General features: G+C 32.6%; 2 protein-coding genes across 6 annotated transcripts in view; one reads left to right on the top strand and one right to left on the bottom strand.

The window, feature by feature from the left end:
* The first annotated feature begins 172 nt into the window (after window positions 1-172).
* Window positions 173-15,327, top strand: LOC112052347 (histone acetyltransferase Tip60). 5 transcript variants are annotated; one of them, XR_008251550.1, is made up of 14 exons: window positions 173-294; window positions 374-500; window positions 1,740-1,895; window positions 4,033-4,164; window positions 5,833-5,987; window positions 6,398-6,592; window positions 7,219-7,302; window positions 7,756-7,957; window positions 8,706-8,828; window positions 9,775-9,937; window positions 10,687-10,795; window positions 11,618-11,721; window positions 12,297-12,353; window positions 14,374-15,327. XR_008251550.1 is itself a non-coding variant. In XM_052886079.1 (13 exons), the coding sequence occupies exons 1-13, from the start codon at window positions 250-252 to the stop codon at window positions 14,375-14,377; spliced, it is 1,599 nt and encodes a 532-aa protein (XP_052742039.1). In that variant the 5' UTR covers window positions 235-249; the 3' UTR covers window positions 14,378-15,327. The 5 variants fall into 5 exon arrangements, 1 of the variants encoding a protein (XP_052742039.1); XR_008251551.1 differs by having other exon boundaries at window positions 235-294; window positions 1,740-1,871; XR_008251553.1 differs by lacking the exon at window positions 4,033-4,164 and having other exon boundaries at window positions 235-294; window positions 1,740-1,871.
* Window positions 15,328-16,204: 877 nt separating this feature from the next.
* The window catches only part of LOC112052356 (transcription factor kayak), a 98,399-nt gene continuing 92,654 nt past the window's right edge, over window positions 16,205-21,949 (bottom strand). The window contains exon 6 of the mRNA XM_024091396.2: window positions 16,205-21,645. Within this exon, the coding sequence (XP_023947164.1) occupies window positions 21,121-21,645 (525 nt within the window). The 3' untranslated portion in view covers window positions 16,205-21,120. The remainder of the gene's footprint in view (window positions 21,646-21,949) is intronic.

Below are 21,949 nucleotides of genomic sequence, written 5' to 3'. Positions count from 1 at the left end.
GTATTAAATAAAGACTTTTGAAACGTATTACAGCATATTAATTTATAAGTATTTTTTAGGGAGACAACTTAATAATTAAGGCGATTTTAGAAGTTTTTGACACAAACTTTGGGGATAAATATTTTTGGGAGTTGGTAACACTGGCATAGATGAATTTGTCGACTTTGTGTTTGTCGTCTGTGTAGCTGTCAAAAGTGTTTGGTCAAAGAAAAGTGGTGTTATTTTCATTTATTTATTTGTATTTACAAAATGAATGATAACGAGGACGAAATTACAACTTTTTGCGATTCAGCTGTATGTCAATAATTGTTTAAATTCTGAATACAGTGATAATTTTGCTGAAAATGTTGACTAATTCATCAACAATAAACAGGCCTCTTTGGTGGAGGGATGCAGGTTACCAGTTCGAATGCAAGGCGGTGATGATTGGCCACTCGCAGAGATTATTAGCATCAAGGAAGTCCGAGGCCAAAGAGGATACTATGTGCATTATGTAGATTGTAAGTTCGCCTAACCTAAAATGTTACACAAAAATTGTACTTTTGAATATACAATACAAATAAGTGAACAATTTCAGCCTATTCGAGAAGTTTATGCTATGTCTTCGTGACTACATCATATTATTGTATACCTTTGTAACGATTTTTCATGTATTAGTAAGTTTTGAATGTAGTGCTTATGTGTTCAGACAGTCTAAAGAAAGTCAAATAACAGATCATTTAAAGAACCTACTGATATAAAACGGGTACAGAATATAGTTTTTTTGCTCTCATAAAGTACAAAAGTGTATTGATTCCAAAAACTTACCAATTTGTGGTTGGTATTCACAATTTTTAGAAAGAGAAATCCAAAAGCTTATTATGTGTTCTGACTCACACCTAGAACCTGATATTAAGTGATCAAACCAACCATTAAATAATGTCTGTGCTTAATGTTACAATGTACTTAATTTAATTAAAATTTATTTATTTTAATTAGACTGTTGTTAAGTGCTTTTGGAAATTCCAATTTGTTTTTTTGTTTAGTGATTTAAGTTAAAAAAAGGCATTTTCTAGGCTGAGTAGAGTTAACAACCATTCTCTAGAAAACCACTTGATGTCCTCTGTCTACCTAGTGGGAGGTCGACCAACACTAAGCTTTCTGGTGTAAGGTCACCTTTCCTCTCAGACCAATTATAGAAGGACCTGTATCATACTCATAGTCACGAACAAAATTTGTCTGTCATTTTTTGAAGAAAACGAGCTTAGATTTGGTATATATCTTATACTAAACTAGAAGTTTTTGCCCGTTTTTTACACAATTCAATTACACAAAAGGTATTTTTACGGAGCTCTTTAACCGACAAACACAATTACAACTATTTAACATCGATACTATAGAGACAGTTTTTATAATCGCATTAGATCATTGATCATATACTTTGACAGAAAGATAAGTCTAGCGAGGCAGGTCCTATACAATAATTGGTCTGAGCCTTTCCTACATCTACACCAACTATGTGGCCTGCATTGTGCATTGTGACAGACAGTGACTTTGATTCTTCTGCAGATCTCATTTCTCATTTCATCATGCAAACTCCAAGCTTCACTCTTTATTTTTATTATCCACTGAATGACTTTGAAATGAGGCCCATAGTTAGCAACCAACTCTTGGAAACTTAACTATTATCATTTACAAATTGTTACATATTGTATGTGATGTAATACTTTTTAAATTGCTTTTTTGTTACATGTTTTCAGTTAATAAACGCTTAGACGAGTGGGTCGGGGAGTCATGGTTGGACACAAGAAAAGTACAGTTTCCCAGGAGGGATGGCAGCGGGCCCACAGGTGGGACTACCACACCGAAGAAGACCCATATTGGATCTGGAGGTGGCGTCATGCCTAATTTTCTTAGTATGTGTGTTTTTTTTGTTTTGCTATTTGTTTTTAGTAATACTTATTTGGCACTTTCTTAGTACATAGTATGTAGATGAATAAAACTGAAGGGACATACTGATAGGATGTAAGTAAATACATTTCATATATTTTATACATTATTATTTAAATATTAGCCATATCTAATTAACATACATTAATAACTTAATTTGAAAATTAATGTCACACTTGAAAAATTAATTTTTGACATCACAAATTGCAGGGATTTCTGTTATAATATATAAGACATTAAAAATAAACTTTGCAGACTGTATTTAATGTTTTATTGAAATTGTTCAGAAGTATTTGTTAGGCTGTATGTCTGTTATTTTTAATGTATGTTCAATATTCAATTCAATTGTAGGTCGATTTAAAGAAAATAATTTTATTTATTCCAAAGTAACTTACTATGAGTTGATCTTTCAACAGTTGAACTCAAGTGAGTAAGCTCAAGAAAGTTGTAGAGATATGTTACATGACTTACAGACAGTTAATTTTTGTATATATAAGTTGCTTATGCTAGAGTGTAAGATATTAGTATTTTATTTTAATGAAGCATGAATCTACTACCTTATTATAAAAGGTAGCTTAAGCATGTATCTTTTCTTCAATAACAGTCGTTTTATAGATAATAATGCATTTATACTATTAAATACTTTTTTTGTATAAGCTACTGTCAAGTAAAATTAACAACTTCATCTTCATTTCAACTAAAGATGTGTGATTTTAGTCTGAAGCAATTCATCACTTATTAATTTTTGTAGAAAACATAGCAATTTTTAATTCATTTTTAACCATATAATATGCTCAAGTTAAATAAAACCTAGCTAACAACAATAACTTGTTTATCTTGACTTTATTTGTATGCTTACTTGATTTTTTTGGTCAAGTTAATACTTTGTTGCACACCTGGAATGTGTCAATGAGATATATTGTAACGAGAGATATAAATAGTAGTAAAATCAAATATACCACCCTATCTTTCGTCACAAAGTGATAATAGAGATAGCGGTATGGTGACAGTTTTTAAATTGTACATAAATTAAGAGTATGCTAATAGTAAAGCAATTTCAATATCTGCAGGGTATCTGCGATCATTACTATCAGAATTACAGAGATGTAATGGGTAAATTTTGCGACGCTGTGTCTCTAAAAACGCTCTGTACTGAGTGACATAGCCGCTAAGAGATATCGTTAAATTTGTATGGATGTTCAAACATAATTACCAAGTTACCTATTTTATATTTTTCAAAATTTTCTATCTTTAATAAATTTTTTCAATGCTGCAGCTGCTGTACTTAATTAGGATTTTAAAGATCTGATTTTTGTTATATATTGAAGCATTTTCGTCATCCTTATTATCTCAATTCTCGTGCAACACATCCTAGGCATGCTAGAAATATTATGTAGCTTAATAAAGAAACAGTTGAGTCAAATTGGTCAATTAACACTAAGCACTTCGCCAAGTGTAAAAGATAAGTGTGATGTTAAATTCAAAATACATTGTATGTTAATTCTTAGTTTTAATTTAATTATCAGTAATAATAATAAAGCAGCTGGATGCTCGCGGCTCGAGACTGTTTGGAAGTCCATGCAAGAGGCCTATGTCCAGCAGTGGACGTCCATCCGCTGTTGAAGATGATGATGAATAATAATAAAAAAAAATCTCTTATATATTAGTCTTCTACAATGTCGAGTTGTGTGTTCAGAAAGTGTAAAAACTTTTACACACATAATATTTGTGCATAATATGTGCTCAGTGGAGTAGCTTAATTCGGATCGTTTTTTGCGGTGATTTTGTTTGTAGACGTAACATATCTAACAGTAGAAAATCTTTGGTAACCTTCATTTGACTCAGCTTATAACATTACTTTCATTTATTGTTCACAATTCTGTAAACTGTATAGTGTATATACAATATTAGAATGTTCTTTTTAAATGTTGTGAATTTTCAATATATTTTTTATTCGCTTTAAACAAACTGTGTTGTTGTAATTATAAATCTGGCCATGACGAAAGCTTGCTTTTTATAAAAAAAAATTTATTAATTTCATATTATGTAAAATTTTAATCATTATTTATATAAAATTGATATAAAATGATGTTTTTTCTGCAGATGATAACGTCTGCAATGAAAGTCAGAAATGTGTTCATAGTAGAGAGAATGTGGTTCACCAAACAACACCTAAAATACCTGAGAAAATTCATAACAATGCACTCAATGGCTCCACACAAAGATTAACACCTGGTATGTTTGATTACTGCTTATATTTTCAAAAGCTTTTGGTTATAAAAAGAACAATTTATTAAATGAATCTTTTTGCACTTAGACTTTATATATAGAAATAGTATGTTTTGATATAAATCCTTACTGTGTATCCAAACAACTATACTACAGCCTTTCTTGATGAATACTGTTTACCAACAAACAAATTAAAAATGAGGGTATAAATCACTAGTCATTTCACAACTAATAACAAATAAAATTAAATTGTTCTTAAATTAAAGAAAATAAATTTGATTAACAAGCTTAGAACAATTAGATACGGTTTCAATTAAACAGACCATACATAATTTAAAATAAATAAGTTATGAAATGACATGCAATTTCTACCTTCATTTCTGATTTCTTTGTTGGTAAACAGTACTCATAAGAAATGCAGTACATTAAATAATTTAATAAATTACCCATATAAAGCTAGAATATGTTTTTGAGGGTAGTTTATAGTCAATCTAATCTGCCCCCTAGCCAAGTGGTACGTCAATTCATGGTAAAATGAACAAAGTATGGGAATGACATTTGCTATCACGATCACGTGATCAAGATCTGTCATTCCCATACATTTTTCTAGTTTTCGAAGCGTTAGCGATCGTAGAAAGAGAATCGACCTGCCATTTGGCTAGGGGGGCTGGGAAGTCTGTTTGGTTTGAGATGTTGCGATATGATGATAGAACATGCATGTGTGTGTATAAATTTTAGGAGTGTTATCACTGCAGACACACACACTGACATTTTTACCTCTACATCCAAAACTTACAGTCTTCCCAGAATAGATTTGTAAATAAAATAATTAATAAACATAATGACTAGATTTGGTATGCAATAATGATTTGTTCTTTGGTTCTTTTGGTTTCTTGTCAATTACTATAGATATAGCAGCATGATTTATTTCATCTTACTCTTTTCCTTTTTTAAGTTATCATACAGGAATCCTTGGGAATAGAACTGCCTACATCTTTAAAAGAGTATGTATATTGTAACTTTATTTCAGAATTATTTTGTAACGAGTTGACGCCTGCGACTTCGTCCGCGTGGAATTCAGTTTTAGTTAAGTTAGACTTTTTCGGGATGAAAAGTCTAGGTGTTAGTTAGTCAGAGTAAAATATATTTCCATTCCAAATTTCAGCCAAATCGCTTCAGTAGCCGCAGCGTAAAGGAGAAACAAACATACTTACAGGCTTTTTTGTATTAAAGGTGACTTGTGTGCGAGTGTTCTTAGACATGTTTGATGAAAATCGGTTGATCCATTTAAAAGTTGTAGAAAGTGGGAAATAGCCGAATGTCTGCAAAAATATTCGAGTAGGGTCTCAAATGAAAGCGCAATAAAAAAAAATATTGATGACTTCATTGAGAGTGTAATTAATAATTACATGACCTTAGGGGGTTTTTAAGATTTTCAATATTATGTTATCGTCAAAGTGAAGTGAACTTTAAATAGTAGTGATTATGTACATTTTACTTTGAAGAAAATTTTTGGTTTAAATCTTAATCTATGTTTATAAATATGCCTTAAATGTGTATTCATTAGCTATCTCAGTACCCATAAAACAAGCTATGCTTACATTGGGGCTACAGTGATGTCCAAATATATTTATTTATTTATATTTATCTATTTTAGAATTGTAACAATTCCAGGTGTACCAGGTGAGCCCCGTCAGTTAATATCTCGTCCAGCGAGTCCAACCCTCGGGAATGACTCCTCGTCGCTCGTCAATGGCGGCGCAGTGCTGGCGGCAGCCTTGCAGAAGAAAATGAACAGGAAACGGAAAGCTAACTCATTGGAGAATGACGTAAGTACATCTTTATCATGGATACTGAGATTTTGAAAATCTTCATTAGCTTTATAAGAATTTCTACATATTTTATTATTTTAAAATTATAATTAATTTTGAATACAATAAAATATGTAAAATCTCATTATCATCATTATTATCAACCCATGTTCGGCGCACTGCTGAAAACCGAGTCGCCTATCAGAATGAGAGGGCTTAGGCCATAGTACACCACGCTGGCCCAATGTGGATTGGCAGACTTCACACACTCGCAGAGAATTAGGAAAATTCACACCCTCCGGAATCTGAGGCAGATATATAGAAAGCTATGTCTTCATTGAGTAACATAGGCTATATTTAACACCGTTTTCCCTCGAAAACGGGAAAAACTGCTAGTTTCGTTATAATAGTAGTAAATTAATGTTCAGAACGAGCCACAAGAGTCGCTGGACGGTGGCGACCCCGTGGTCAGTGGGACGGCCACGCCCACGACTCGACCACGTCAGTCCGGCAGCCTGGTCGCCCACGGCCACGACGACCTCGTCACCAGGATGAAGAACATTGAGATGATTGAGCTGGGCAGACATAGGATACGGCCGTGGTATTTTGCACCTTATCCACAGGTAACATGTCTTTTTTTATAATATATAGCTATACGTATTGTTTTTTAGAGTTTCACAGCTCAAAAGGAAAAACGGATCCCTTTTTATTAAGATCATTTTGTAGCCAGGATTCTTTCTAGGGAGGGGTACCTATACTTAAATTGAGTATTTCATTACAAATTGATAATGTCATATTGAAACTAGTTTTACGGTCGAAACCAAAACCCAATTTCAGTTTCAGCCTCAATTTCGTCCGAAACCGAAACATCCACATAAGGTCTCTTTTACTTTTTTAGTTAAATCAATTAGGCATTTAGTTACTACTACTTTTTTAGTTAAATCAACTACCTCGCTACGCCCATGATTCGATTCGATAGTTTTCCATTCATGATGAAGAATGCTTTGTATGATATAATGGAACCGATGTACTCGTACTTTTATATATAGGAGTAATAATTTAAGAGCAGGTCGAAAAGCTGTTGGGGTGTCAAGATGCTAGAATGGCGACCCCACACGGAAAGGCTCAGTCTTGATCGACCCCTAGGTGGACAAAACCTGTATAAGTATTAATTTTTAAACATAATTTTGAAATAGTTAATACTACTACTATATTACTACTACTATACTACAATATTTTATTTTTCCAGGAAATGGTAAATTTAGCCTGCATATATATTTGCGAGTTCTGTCTGAAATATAGAAAAACTAAAAAGTGCTTAGAGAGACATTTGGTAAGTACCATTTTCGGATTTTGAACCACCTGTTCGGATTTTGAACTAAAATTTATCGTCTACAAGCATCGATCTCCTATTAAAAAGTGGATGCACAATCAGTGACCAAAGCACGTCCTCCACTCACTTGGCATGAGTGCCAAACACAACTTCTTGGCACCCAATTCAAGTAGTCGCATTTGCAAATTCAACCTTAATTTAATCCTTAAGTTTGAATTTAGGATTTTATTGAATATTGGACTCTATTTAAAGGCATTTAGGTATAATTTTCTTTACCAATAATTCTAAAACTGTCAAAGCAAAATTGGCCAGTAAGAGAAATTTTCTACATGATTGTGCGTCCTTTTGTTATATGAGGTCAATGTTTACAAGTGAAAACATTATTCTGTTGAATACATGGTTCTTCTTACTTCTACCCTCTTTAATAATTTCAAAAGTACCCTCAATTTTCAGATTAAATGCAAACTAAAACATCCGCCGGGCAATGAAATTTATCGAAAAGGCAGCATATCCTTCTTTGAAATCGACGGTAGAAAGAACAAATGCTACGCTCAGAACCTGTGTTTGCTCGCCAAACTGTTTTTGGACCACAAAACATTGTATTACGATACAGACCCTTTTTTATTTTATGTGATGACTGAATTTGATTCTAGAGGTAACGTATCATCGTTCTATCTATACTAAACAAAGACATTGTGTTGTTATTTCATTATATATTTATGTATATACAGTTTTTAAGGTTCCTAAACACAAATCGACATTGTATATGTATATTTAGGTATTATTTGTTTAACCTTTCTCTACCCGCGCCAATTTTTGCAACACCTTTACTCGCGCAGCAGGGCTAGCACGGGCAAGGGAGAAATTTATCCACGGGGAGAGGATAAAACGTTTATCCCCCACACTCGTTTTATCCACTCACCGCGCATGGGCACGTCGGTGGATATAATATCCCCGGTGGATAAACGGAGGGAAAGACTTGTCAATCCATTTGTATATATCTTATAAATTGGCATTAGGTATATTAATAGTCCGAAATAAACGTAAATTTGATAATATTTGGTTTTTTTGTGCATATTATTTATCTGTTTTCTGTTGGCATTGTTTTGTTTGGTGATTGTTTTTTGCGGTGGTTTGTAGTAGGTATCTATAGTATCTATCATACTAGCGGACCCGGTCAAGCTTCGTTTTGACATAAGTGCACTTGTTCTCTATCCCTACTCTACCCTTCTTTACCTCTACCCCTACCCTACCCCTACCCTACACTGTATAAAATCGATTACTTTTCCGGATAAGTACTAGACGAAAAAATAAATAAGTTAGTTTTTTTTTTATTTTTTTCTCTGTGCTCCTTAAGGTCCCTCTTCAATGTTTTTTTTTTAATTATAAACATTTTCTTCCAGGATTCCACATAGTAGGATATTTTTCAAAGGAAAAAGAGAGTACGGAGGACTACAACGTAGCGTGTATATTGACCCTGCCGCCGTACCAGCGGAAGGGATACGGGACACTACTCATAGAATTTAGTAAGTCTTCTTCACAGAATAGCGAATGATACAGAATGAGTCTTTACAAGCAGAATAGTGAAGCTGGTGAAACCCATATAAACAAAACAAACGTCACGCGTCGCCTTGACATCCGCATATACAAACTTTCTTCATAATTTGTTTTTCAAAATTTAACACTAACAACAGTTACGTAAATTAATGCACTGGTTAGCATGTGCCATTTAGGTCAAAAAAAGTTCTCCGTCTCCTATGAAAATAGTTGAGGTGACATTCGATTTGGAATTGAATGTAGATAGTTTTTGAAAAAATTGAAGGCCCGCTCGCAGAAATTGCAAAAGTTATAAACGATAAAGTAAAAATAAAAAAAGAAGTTCAGTTTTTGACTCATAACTCAAAATCTATTTAAAATATTTCTAATCTGACAAAAGATTCTAGCCCTACAATCTCACCTGAAGGTAAGTGATAACGAAATTTAAATTGAAAGCGGGCTAACTTGTTTGGAGGATAATGAAAATCCACAGCCCTTTCGGTTTCTACACGACATCGTGCCGGAACGCTAAATCGCTTGGCGGTAACTAGCCAAAATAATAATAATTTCCTTCCTTAATAATTTAATTTTATGAAAGTGTAACCAACTAAATAAAAAGAGAAAGAATCGTGTCAACGATCAATCAAATCGAATCCGAATCGCAGATGAAAAATATTTAAAAAGCATTTTATTTTTTTATAAAAAAAAGAATGACATTTTTCTTTTTTTTATTTGGCACTTAAATAGGTGGGTTTTATTTGTCGAAAATGATTTGATGTTTTTATTTCGTGTGAGTATGAACGTACTCACACGAAATAAAAACATCAAATCATTTTAGTCCATGCATGATTGTCTACTAATTAAAATAATTGTTTCCTTGTCACAAATTAGTCCATGCATGATTGTCTACTAATTAAAATTATTGTTTCCTTGTAGGTTATGAACTGTCAAAGTTCGAAGGTAAAACGGGTTCACCAGAGAAGCCATTGTCGGATCTGGGTTTGCTTTCGTACAGAAGTTACTGGGCTCAGACAATATTGGAGATACTTATCAACATTAAACCCGTGGGGGACAATGAGAAACCCATCATTACTATCAAGTAAGAAAATTAAATATCGTGCTAGTTTATTAGTCCAATACAAGACACCCTTTAACAATATTAAAAATGACGTCAAGCTAATTCACACTCTAGCGAAAATAAAATAAAAAAATATGAAAAAATTTAACCATCCTGTTTCATAAGTCATTGAACTTTGACCTACTTTAGGCTAAAGTGAATGACCTCAAAGGGACAGGGTAAGTGTTTGAAAATGCAGGATGTTTTAAAATAATCCATTTTTGAAAGTTTGTTACAATCGTTACTCCTTGAATTGTACTTTGTTTTTTTTTTTTATAATAACACTAATGGATAATATACATCGGGTACATTATGTGGGATTTCGGTTTAAGACGAAGAAAACTTCACGGTGTATTATGAATTCAATGAAAGAGACTTTTTGGAGACATTACTAAACGTATTTGTGTTTGACCATTTGCTCTTGCTCATATTGATTACCATATATGTATGATGAATAGGACGTGATAGCACAATGGATAAGACCTCTGCTTACGAATCGGAGGGCGTAGGTTCGAATCCGGTCCGGGGTATGCACCTCCAACTTTCAATTGATGTGCATTTTAAGAAAATAAATATCACGTATCTCCAACAGTAAAGGAAAAACATCGTGAGGAAACTTGCATACCAGAGAATTTTCTTTATTCTGGGAGTATTGGCTGAACTCTGAGAGGAGACTCGTGTTCAACAGTGAGCCGAATATATGGGTTTTTAATGATGACTATGTATTTCAGTGAAATATGCGAGCTGACCAGTATAAAGAAGGAGGACGTCATAAGTACATTACAAAATTTAAACCTCATAAATTACTACAAGGGACAGTATATAGTGTCAGTTAATCAGGTTAGTTTACCTAAATACATATGTTAACATATAAAAACCTTAAATAACATCCAGCTATACATAGATTTTTTGAATATTTTTTGGATATTTATTAAAATAAAATAAAATTAGTTACACACATTGTCACAAAATAAGTTTATTGTTGACTTAAAAATATTATAACCTCTGAAAATCGCAGAATTCCTTCATAGGTTTGGTTGGATGTACTTGTCTCTTCTATAACAAGATCCCCCATTTTTAGGGTTCCGTAGTCAACAAGGAACCCTTATAGTTTCGCCATGTCAGTCTGTCCGCGGCGTTACTCAGAAACTATTACTACTAAAAAGCTGTCTGTAATTTAGCATGAGTATGCAACTAAATAACAAAGTCGTAAAATAAAATCTTGAAAAAAACATTTTTAGGGTACCTTCCGTACATGTAAAGTGATTTTTTTTACTTGTTTATCTCATATAGTCAGGGATCCGTATAACATTTTGTACAACTGATTACTATCAAGTTTTTCGTGAGTAGCTTCATCTCGATGAGACGATCAACTGTTTTATTTACGAACATTTTTAAGTCTGGTAGCTAACTGAGTTACCAGGAAATGAAAATTTCTGAGCGTCGGAACGAGATAATCTACTCTCCTCCCAACTTGCATCAATAACGAGGTTATTATTAGTTGTTACTAACCTGCTGTTTTTTTACTGTTACTTAATTAATAGATATATACAACTTAACAGCCACAATGTGCTACAAATTGCGGGGTACATTATCTCGTTCTGACGCTCAGAAATTTACGCTAAGTAAAGAAACTTATTTGATTTGTTTAAATGTTTACAGGAAACTATACAACAACACGAAAAAGCGATGGAGAAGAAATTATTGAGGATCGATCCAAAATGTTTACATTGGACGCCCAAAGATTGGTCCAAACGAGCAAAATGGTACGTTTCAACTTGTTTTCTCTTATTATATCTGAATTTTCGTTTTTGTTTCTAAAACAAAAGCTTTGCCCACTACAAAAACAAATATGTTTATCATAATTATATTTTATGCATAATTTGTTGAATAATCACGGAAATACCTATGTGCTCATTGAAGATTTACATAAATAAAGTAATGAAAATTAATTTTGTTTAATGTGAATAAATAAATCCTAAGTGAAATAAATGAAAGACAATCGTTAATTGTTACATTAGTTAATCGTTAATTGTTAAACTAAAGAAAATAATTAAGTTTTTTTTGCCAGTATTACTTTATAGACCAACAATTAAGTTTTTTTAATTGATTGATATTTTGTTTTTTTGTGACTACGAAAAGCGAATTTTTTTTTATAACATCTCTATTCACAACAAAAAACTCTTGAGTTTCAATTTATACTCTTCAAATGAGCTCATAAGCATACTTCTAAGCATAGAAGTTTGTATTCTGTGAAAAATATCTATGTCTTACAATATCTATGTACTATAATTTATTTATTTTTGTTAAAAATAAAGCTATTTTTTTCTTTTGTCGCCAGCGTTTGAAGTGTATCGGAGATGCGAGCTATGTAACTCGGGCTTCGACACTTTTACACGTATGATCATTTTGTATCTAACGAACAATTATTTTCAACATAACAAGCTATTGATATAAAAACCAAGGATACACAGTTCCAAATTAACTTGTTTCAATAATCTGGATATGCTAAAAAAAATTTAATTGAGTATTATTTTTTTTTTATTATAGTAGTGTCCAATGCTGAATAAATTATACATATATATATACAATAATATACACCGTGAAGTTTCCTCCGTCTTAAAAAGTTATTATATAAACAAAAAACAAAGTACAATTCAAGGAGTTACGATTGTAACAAACTTTTAAAAAATAGATTATATTTCATAAATCGATTTTCAAGCACCTACCTATTTGCCGCCATGCCTCTATGCGGCTCGTCGGACCCTTTAAGATCATTTAGCCTTGAATAGGTCAAAGTTCACTTTAGCTTAGAATAGGACAAAGTTTCATAAGTATGAAGTCATCGAGACTTCATACTACGAAACAGAATTAAACAGGATGTTTAATTTTTTTTTCGCTAGCATGTGAATTAGCTCGAGGTCATTTTAAATATTGTTAAGGGGTTTCTCGTATTGGACTAATACGTCGTGGCCCCTTACAGACGGTGAAACTATGACGTGTATATTTTCTAAGTTGCCGCCTGTCTGGTCTTTTGATGAAATTCGATCGTAGTCGTTCAAGCAATTTTGATATCTGAATAAAAATGTATACAATAATTGACGCAAAGACAACTCAGTAAAGCATATAGTTTTATTTTACCTTAACTATAAAATACTGTATATCTTGGTTTTTAATATTCACTAAGGGATTTCAAAGTAAAGCTTTAAAATTCATTTATTAGTACGGCTAACAAGAGCTTTTGGGCGTGTTCCATTTAGTACCTAAGCTATTAATTACTAACATGGTTTTGGTCTGGAACTGCTAGTGTTTTCAGAGTTATCGCTACTATGCAGATATATTAATTCTCATATATTAGTATGGTTTAATTACTCTTTTATTAGGAAATTAATATGCTCCAACGTCAAAATTTATAACACCTTTTATGAGGCACCGTTCTTCACTCACCTGATCTTTAAAATTATTTATATCACCAATTTAATTTTATTTTGTTTTGTGTTGCCACCTCCACCAGTTTAGCTAGTTAAATATATATATAAAAAAAAATAGTAATACTACTCGTAGCACTAAGTATTAAAAATTGATTTACCAAAAAATTTGTTCAACCATGAAACATTTTAAACAGTTAAATTTTTTATCAATCTTGTGCCATACACAATTGTAAATTATGGAATATGGTAATTAAATACGGGAATTATAAAATATGGAAAGTATTTTTATTTAATATTTGTATGGTTTTGAAGCTTAGTAATCATAGCTTATTACTATCTACACTTTTCACTCGCAAAATAACATCACTAAAGGAAATGCTTATTCCATCAAAAATCCACTTATTTAATTTTTGCTATTTGTTTGTTACTATTTTAACTCACTTCCATTTTGTATCTCTTTTTCCACTTTTTTTTCTTAATATATTATCCAACCTTTTTTTACTTCTAACTAACTAACTAAAAAGTCAGAAGACATTTATTGTCTCTCTTCTCTTCGTTTTCATAACTCAAGACGAGACAAAGTCAAATGTAGACCAATAGCAAATGAAAATATCGCTTTCTATTTCATTGCAATGGGAAGAAAAGAGAGCAACATATATTCTTTTTATTTTCGCGAGTTATTTGTATTACGGTAAAGCACCCTAATGTTGTCGAGCTACTATCTCTTGCTACTACGTCCGAGTAAAGGCGTAAATTGAGGTTAAGTCAGGGATCCATAAAACATTTTTACACCTAATTACTAACAAGTTAATTTTTCTTGAGTAGCTTTATTTCGATTAGATGATCAACTTTTTTTATCTACGAAAATTCTTGATTCTGGTAGCTAGTAAAAAATGTTCTACGGATCCCTGACAGGTTGTATTATCGGCTCAATAGCACTGTTCTGGAACTTATTTATAACTAAACATAAATCGTTTAAAATTTCAGGTAGGACAAATTCACAAGGACGTTACATCAAAGGACTATAGATTGATCCATAATACAACGTGTCCAGTTCATGTCTTCTCATAGTAAATGATATAGCTATTTAATAGTACATTATGATATAAGTGAGGGAAGTTGAAAATTACAGCCAAGGCTATTGCAAGCTCGAGCCGAGGGCGAGAGCTATAGTAAGGTAGCAGAGGCTGTAATTATCGAAGTGCACGTATGTCATACGACGTTAGTGAGGAAACACACTTTCTGAAAATGAATTTGCATCTTTGCCTGTTTTCCTTAGGATTCATTCATTTCCATTTTGATACGCTTGTCATTTTGCACAGATAACGAAGTGCGCGCTCCAGCGTTTTATTTTAGGCTAATGTACCGAAAACAGCCATTATTACTCATAAAGTAAATAAATATTTTTGTTTTTCTGTTCGCATCACCTTTCATTCTCACCAGCCCCCCTAGCCAAGTAGTATGTCGATTCTCTTTCTACGATCGCTAACGTTTCGAAAACTAGATGTATGGGAATGAAATTTGTTATCGACAGGTCACGTGATCAAGATCTGTCATCCCCATACATTTTTCTAGTTTTGCGAAGCGTTAGCGATCGTAGAAAGAGAATCGACGTGCCACGTGGCTAGGGGCGCTGAAACCGTACCCCGCAATCCTGTATTGTGCAAAAGAGGTCTACATTTATGCAATTTGTCTTGTGTGTGTATCATTAAACGTCATAATACGTTGCTGGTTCATTTTATTTTAGCCTTCTTCACTATACAAAGAGTGGCCATTGATGTCTCGTTTAGACTTACATATAGGACGCTGTTGTAAAAATAATCAAAAAATCAAATGAAAAGTTAGTAACTTTGAATGTATAAAATGTTTAGATAGATACAAACGTGTAACTACGTATGTCCTTGTTTTAATGTGATATTAAATAAATATTTTTTTTTCTAATCCAATCTTGTTCATTTGACTCAATTCACTTACCCTTTTTACTTCCTCGATATGTCCGCGTATGGTATGCGTGTCTTTATAAGAACCTTTAGGCCTGAAATGCTTACCACGACAAATCTCGATACATGAGAAAGACAAATACGGCAGGTTCGAAAGTATCGGTTGAAATGTCTTCTCTCTTCACGAAAAAGTTGACGCTAGGTTGCGTTAACTAATATGAAATACTAATAGGTCTAATGGTGCTAGGAAAATATGAAAAAAAATGGGCCTAATTTCCCTTTTTAGGTTCATCGCTATAGTTTCGCGCTTAGCAACACTTTTGGCGAATCAATTTGGAACTAATAACAGAAGGGCATTTATTAATATAAATATGATATAATGAGATGACCTCTGCCTCCGATTCCGGAGGGTGTGGGTTCGAATCCGCCCTTCGAATAGCCCTTTCGGTGCCCTTTTTAAATGTAGGTAATATAACCTATACATTTGGACTTGGCATTTTGACCTTGGATTTTTTGATGTTATTTTATTAGAATCTAGTCTAATTAAATGCGAGGATATAGCATAGTTTCAACTTAGCGTATAAAAGTCTTTGATTCTTCAGCTATGGTGTAATTACATATTGGATAGATATGATAGTTACGTACCTACAATAGCATTCGTTTTTTTTGGAATGATACCTACCCAACTATGGAAGCAATTTTAAAGACGTTCACTGCGAATATTCACGTCAAAATACCTAACCTAATGGAACCATTGGTTTGAGTCACTCAAGTTCCGGTTCTTTGGAATATGTTCACAATCGCACGAGATAGATTATAATCTAACAGTATTTATAATTTCACGTTGTCATGTGGAAGGTAAAGAAAAGAAAACAAAGTAATTCAATATACAATTTATTTTTTTCAGTAGATAAGCACAATAATTTTGCTTCGATTGACAAAATATTTATATTCAGGAAGCAGGTACAAGTGATGTTATAACACTTAGATAATATAATATTTATGTTATATTATATATAAAAATTACAATAACAACATCATAACTTAAATACTCAATTGTTTTCAAGGTAACAAATATCAATTAGCACTTCTTAATAAGTGTAACTAATTTTAAAAATCGAACTGATTAAGAAACAATACAAAATTTCAATTTTAAATTCACATGTGTAAGATTTTTTTAGATATTTTTCTCTAGTTAAAAAAGTTGTAGTACAAATCATTTTACATGATATTTTGTAAGAATTGAAAAAAAAACTTAAAATAATTATAAATAAACAAAAATATAAGTTTAAAACTTATTTCGGTTAATATTATGTATCATGAATATTATATATTAAATGTAAAATTTATAATACATTTTTTTATAAATAACATCAAGTTAATAATAAATTGTAATGATATCTTCTGTAATATTATAATTATATATACAAATAGTATAAAAAATATATAAAAATTAAGCATTATTAATTTCATTTTACATTTGTAAATAAAAAAATGGTAATACCAGTGTTTATTAATATCATTAGAACAATAGTTGATCTTTAATTTATATACAAACAAGGCTTTGCCATGACTGAATGTGGCATATTCTTAGGCACTTTAAGTTTCAATAAAAAAAATTATTTAAAAAAAATAAAAAACTAGGAATTCGTTTATTTGTGTCAAGCTTGCTTTTTGGCCAAAACAGCGCGCTGTATATGTCTCTATGAAAAAGAGATTATTTAAATGAGCGGAAATCTAAATATTTATATAACGGCTAGATGGCAAATCTCATAAATATATTAACCATCTACAGAGAAGTATTGCACATAAAAACACTACAAATAAAATATTATAGTCTGGCAAGTTCGTTGATGACACTCCCATGATATGCGGGCGACGGGGGGAAAGACTGCGCAGGTGTGAAATCGTGCGTGCGGGGAAGTGAGGTGCATCAGTCCTGGGGTTTTCATTTTCATTACGAACGAAGTTGCCAAGCTATAGTAACGCTATTTTGTAATTATGTTTTCATAATTCGACTGTGTGAGTCCAGTGGCGCTAACATGTGATCAACAAGATAATCTCATGAAGAGAAATAGACAAAATTAATCCAATGGCAGTGCAACTGGAGGTAGCGTTCTCCTCTTTCTCTTTCTATTTCACTGCGTTGGCACGAAAGAGATGAGACTGAAACAACTCTGCCGCCATTGGACGATACTTTCTCTATGTCTCTTTACGTGGTAGGATGTTAGCGCAACTGAACTCTTCTCTATCTTTCCCTATCTTTAGTATCGTGTTAGATATGAGGAATTCGAGACTCGCACTGTCGAGTTTGAAAAACATCTATTCTACAGATTGGTAATACGCAGAACGAATTTACACGCACTAAATTTTAGATGCACCTCTTATAAACATGAAAAATACTGCATACTATGTTTTTACCAAAAATATTTCTCCCCAGGGCCTGGTTAAAATTGTGCATGCCAATTTTGACCGGTGACTAATTTCATTAGACACAGTACTGTAATCTAGCAGAGATCTAACTATGGGTAATCATTGATAATAAAGCCTTAGAATGTATTTTAAGGCGTATGTAATAAATAAAATCTCTCACTGTCAACAATATCGTACAGAGTCGATCTTAGGCGTAAGATTAAAACGACGACATTTTCACGTGTACATTTTCATTGGAAAATGTGAAATATACACAAATTCAAAAAATCCATTCGTACAAAATAATAACGTAAAATATTTTATTTTTGCAAAGTGTTTTGGGGTTATTACTGAAATCGGGATGTTTTTAAATTTGCGAGTGTTTATTAAACCAGTCAAATAATTTTTGCTGTGCCATAATTATAAAAAAAGACGTAATTTTTGGCCTACCTTCAGTTGTGTCTGTTAAACAAATTTGGCTGATTTAATAGATATTCAGACATTTCAAATCCATAATACCCCCAAACCACCTTAATAATAATTAGAAAAAAAGTCTATAACAAAGTTAAAAAGCTGAAAATCTAATATATAATAACTTTAAAGATAAAAAATACTTACGTTTTCTACTATTTTCTGCTGTTTCTGAATTTTAAATTCAATACAGTGACATTATCGACTCGCGTTTGAGATTTGCGGCTCGACTAAACGTCCTAAACTTTGGGCGTCATGCATAATTACATAATTATTATGTATTTATTTTTTATTTACAATTATTGAATGATCAATTTTAATATGGTCTATTCGGTTTTACTTGTGGTTTGGTCAGTACAGTCAGTCATTAGTAGTAAAGAAAGAGTCCGACCGACTTCTTTGTGAAGTTTATTATCACAACAAGAATATATAAAAATAAATGCTTGCGTGACTGGCTGCTTTTATGCGTGGTGTTGCATATATTATGCAGCCGTGGGACTAGTTTCACTGGTAGTTAAAGGCACCATTTTACAATATCGTCACGTAGGTAAAGGACGTCACTCATTTATCAACCCAGCACCAGACCAACATCGCGTACACTTTGTCATCAAGTACCTAACCCTCGGGGTAAGCCAATGATTTTGGGTAATGCAAGGTCTAGCATTTGTTATAAAAAGTAGATAGGTTATATGGTAGAGTTGCGCACGCATACGTTCGTTTAATATACGTAAAGTACACGTTAAAACAACATCGGGCAGAGGACATGGCAATCACATAGAATTCCACATGCCGCTCGAATGTAGTAATTACGAGCGTACCCATGAAACTATATATTTGATAGGAGTAAGTTTTAAGTAACATGGGTGCTATCAAAACATTCGGGGGTGTCGTACGCATACTATTTTTTTGCGCCATAATTTAAATTATAAAGTTAAATTTGATTATGTGAACAGCAACATGTTTTTTTTTTTTATTTCAGACAATATTTGATACGCACGAGATGAGCTGCAAGTTAATAAATGTGTAACGAGCTTAATACATCATAGGTTCCAGTACATTGTCATTATTTCTGTTTTTGCATTATGACACTAATTTCTTGATTTAATTATACAAAATATAATAGATAAAAAATTAACGTCATGATTTTCTTTATACAGGCCACCTTTAAAGCGTTTAGCTTTTAATTTGGTTGTACAGTAATCCTGATCGAAAGTAATTTAAAAGTTATACCATCCTCAACTCAATAACTTCTAGACAGGGACTTCTAGAGTTTTTATAAAAAAAGAAATAAAAAGCACTAGTTAGATGTTACTAATATTATAAAGAAATTTACATAACATTTTATTATTATGAAACAATGTACTGTCACCTCAAAAAATTTTGTACAAATATAAAAATAGAATTATTCTTTCAAGATTATTCCTAAAAGTAAATATTATTTCGTATATTGGAATTTGAAACAGGCACTTTTTCTGGTGTCGCAAACACTAAGTGTTATTATGATAACTTTATTATTAGTAACAATAATAAGCTGAATATTTATACTTAAGTAACCTATCCGTAACAAGTAACATTATCACGACTTAAACTGAGTTAAAGCGTCTTACAACTAAGGCTTAGCGAACAACGTTCATGGAATATTCATATCCCATTTATAATCTGTGTTAATATATTTCTCTGTTTAAATAAAATATACGGAATTTCAACAGGAGGTATCCATCTTTGTTGTACTGTAAGTTATTTTCTTATTATGTGATGCTATTTTAAATTTGGCGTACAGAATGGGGACTAGACACTTGTATCTCCTAAAAGGTATTTACAATTAAGTGCTTTAGGGTAATTGTGAAAATGGGGGTATTCTGAAATTTGCGAATTTGTAACGAAAATATTATATTATTTTATTGGTCTTTATAAGCACGCCAAAAGTATCAGCTAGCTTATGGGTTTTCCAAATTTTTTGTAATTACCCCATTTCCGGGGTTACCCCCAAAAAAGCTTATATCAATCAATTGCACCGTCGCTAAAATAAATCAGATCTAAAATAAAGATAAATATTTTGTACAGATCAAAGCAAAATTATAGAACTTACAAAAATAAATGAATTCTTGTATTGTTAGAGTTAATCTAATATCGAAAAATATACGTACCTACCTATCTATTAAACGTTTCACAGTACTAAACGGTAATCGTGAATTCTTATTATCTCACAACACTTGAACATTAAAAACAAATAAATTAACAGGATGTGACATCGTAAGGTCGCATTGCGACAATCAGTTTTTTCTCATTTTTTTTTATTTGTATTAAATTAAAGGTACGTTTTCATAAAACAAACGAGCCAAGCGTTTCAAATCGACTTTTTATCTCCTGGACAAATAATCGTGTTTTGCTAAAACGTACCTTAAGTTTACAACCTCCATACTAATCTACGCTGTTGTTCTACACAGTAGACATACGATTTCGTTTCGAAATTAATATCTTTCCGACGACGCGACAAATCAAGAAAGTGCTTTTAAATCGAAAATCACTAATTTTAGGTCTTTTTAATTAAAAAATTTTGAAACACGAAGAATAATTAATTAGTTGATCTCGACAAAGTCTTCTATGTATGCTATGTAAAGTATCGACAGTGGAAAGGCAAAATCAAACAAACGCCAATTTGAATCAAATTGGGAGTTATTTATACCTACCATAAGAAAAACCATCTTAAACCTGTCCATATCAGTGTTTTTTTTGACGCAATTATGATGAAAAGTGAACTAAATTTAGTGGCCAGTTTCTTAAACCCGCACTATAATATGTAGTAAATAAATAGCATACATAGAAGTCAATGCCAACTTTCAAAGTCTAGTTACATACGTATACATTTGAAATCAATTTTGGCCCCCGATCATGTTAAGGTGGCGTTTTACTAAACAAGACAGCCATCGTTAAGTCCGCTGCCGAGCTTAGTTTGTGAATCCTGGATATTCACGGGGTAATTGTGACATTGCGGCGTGCTTGCTACGTAATTTAAATCGGCCTCGTAATACTCCGCCTCGGGTTCTATAGGCCCTAAAATAGTCGTAGCCTTTGGAAGGTAACCGTCTGTTGTGATATAACATTCAGAGTTTGGGGGGAGACTGAGGACGCTGTCGGGTCTGTTGTATTCCAAGTCTATGGCTTGGGGGGTCATGTACGTTGCGTCCAACGATATCGCGTCCACGGAGTCCCCGTTGACGGACGCGGCGCAAGTGTAACTGGACGCGAGGATGTTCGCCGACTCCGGTCTTATGTAGGGGGAGTTAGTGTCGAAGGTGGTGGGGAATGTTGTTGGCGGCTCGTACGATCGGAGCATGTTGTACGGCGTGGTGGGTGAAGTCCGCGAGTTCTTCACGCAGGACGCCGAGTGGACGGAGAGCATGTCTATCAGCTGCCGCTTCTGGACTTCCAGATCCTGAAAATAATTATAAAAAGCTTTTATATTAATCAGACCGAATTACCAATCCTATTAGTTTACTATATTATTTTCGAAATCCGTATAAGAGTTTCCCTAAAATACTTATGCCCATAGTTCCCATTTATGTGAAAATATGAAGATAAAATGAATCCAATGTTACTTGGTGAAGATGTAGTTATTATGAAATAATATTTAATCTATTACTAGACAAACAAAAAATCAAATCTTAACCTTTTTATAATATTAGTGTTTTGAATAGTGTTACATAATATTGTTTGCACGAGTACTATGGCGCATTGGT

The sequence above is a fragment of the Bicyclus anynana genome, chromosome 16, assembly GCF_947172395.1.
Source record: "Bicyclus anynana chromosome 16, ilBicAnyn1.1, whole genome shotgun sequence".
NCBI lineage: Eukaryota > Metazoa > Arthropoda > Insecta > Lepidoptera > Nymphalidae > Bicyclus > Bicyclus anynana.
This window is presented reverse-complemented; position numbering and strand designations above follow the sequence as displayed.

Excerpts from the sequence above, each read along its gene's own strand:
- LOC112052347 (XM_052886079.1), top strand. The coding sequence starts at position 250 with ATGAATGATAACGAGGACGAAATTACAACTTTTTGCGATTCAGCT. Across the intron at positions 6,593-7,218 it reads ATTTTGCACCTTATCCACAG|GAAATGGTAAATTTAGCCTG; the intron begins GTAACATGTCTT and ends TTATTTTTCCAG. Across the intron at positions 8,829-9,774 it reads GACACTACTCATAGAATTTA|GTTATGAACTGTCAAAGTTC; the intron begins GTAAGTCTTCTT and ends GTTTCCTTGTAG.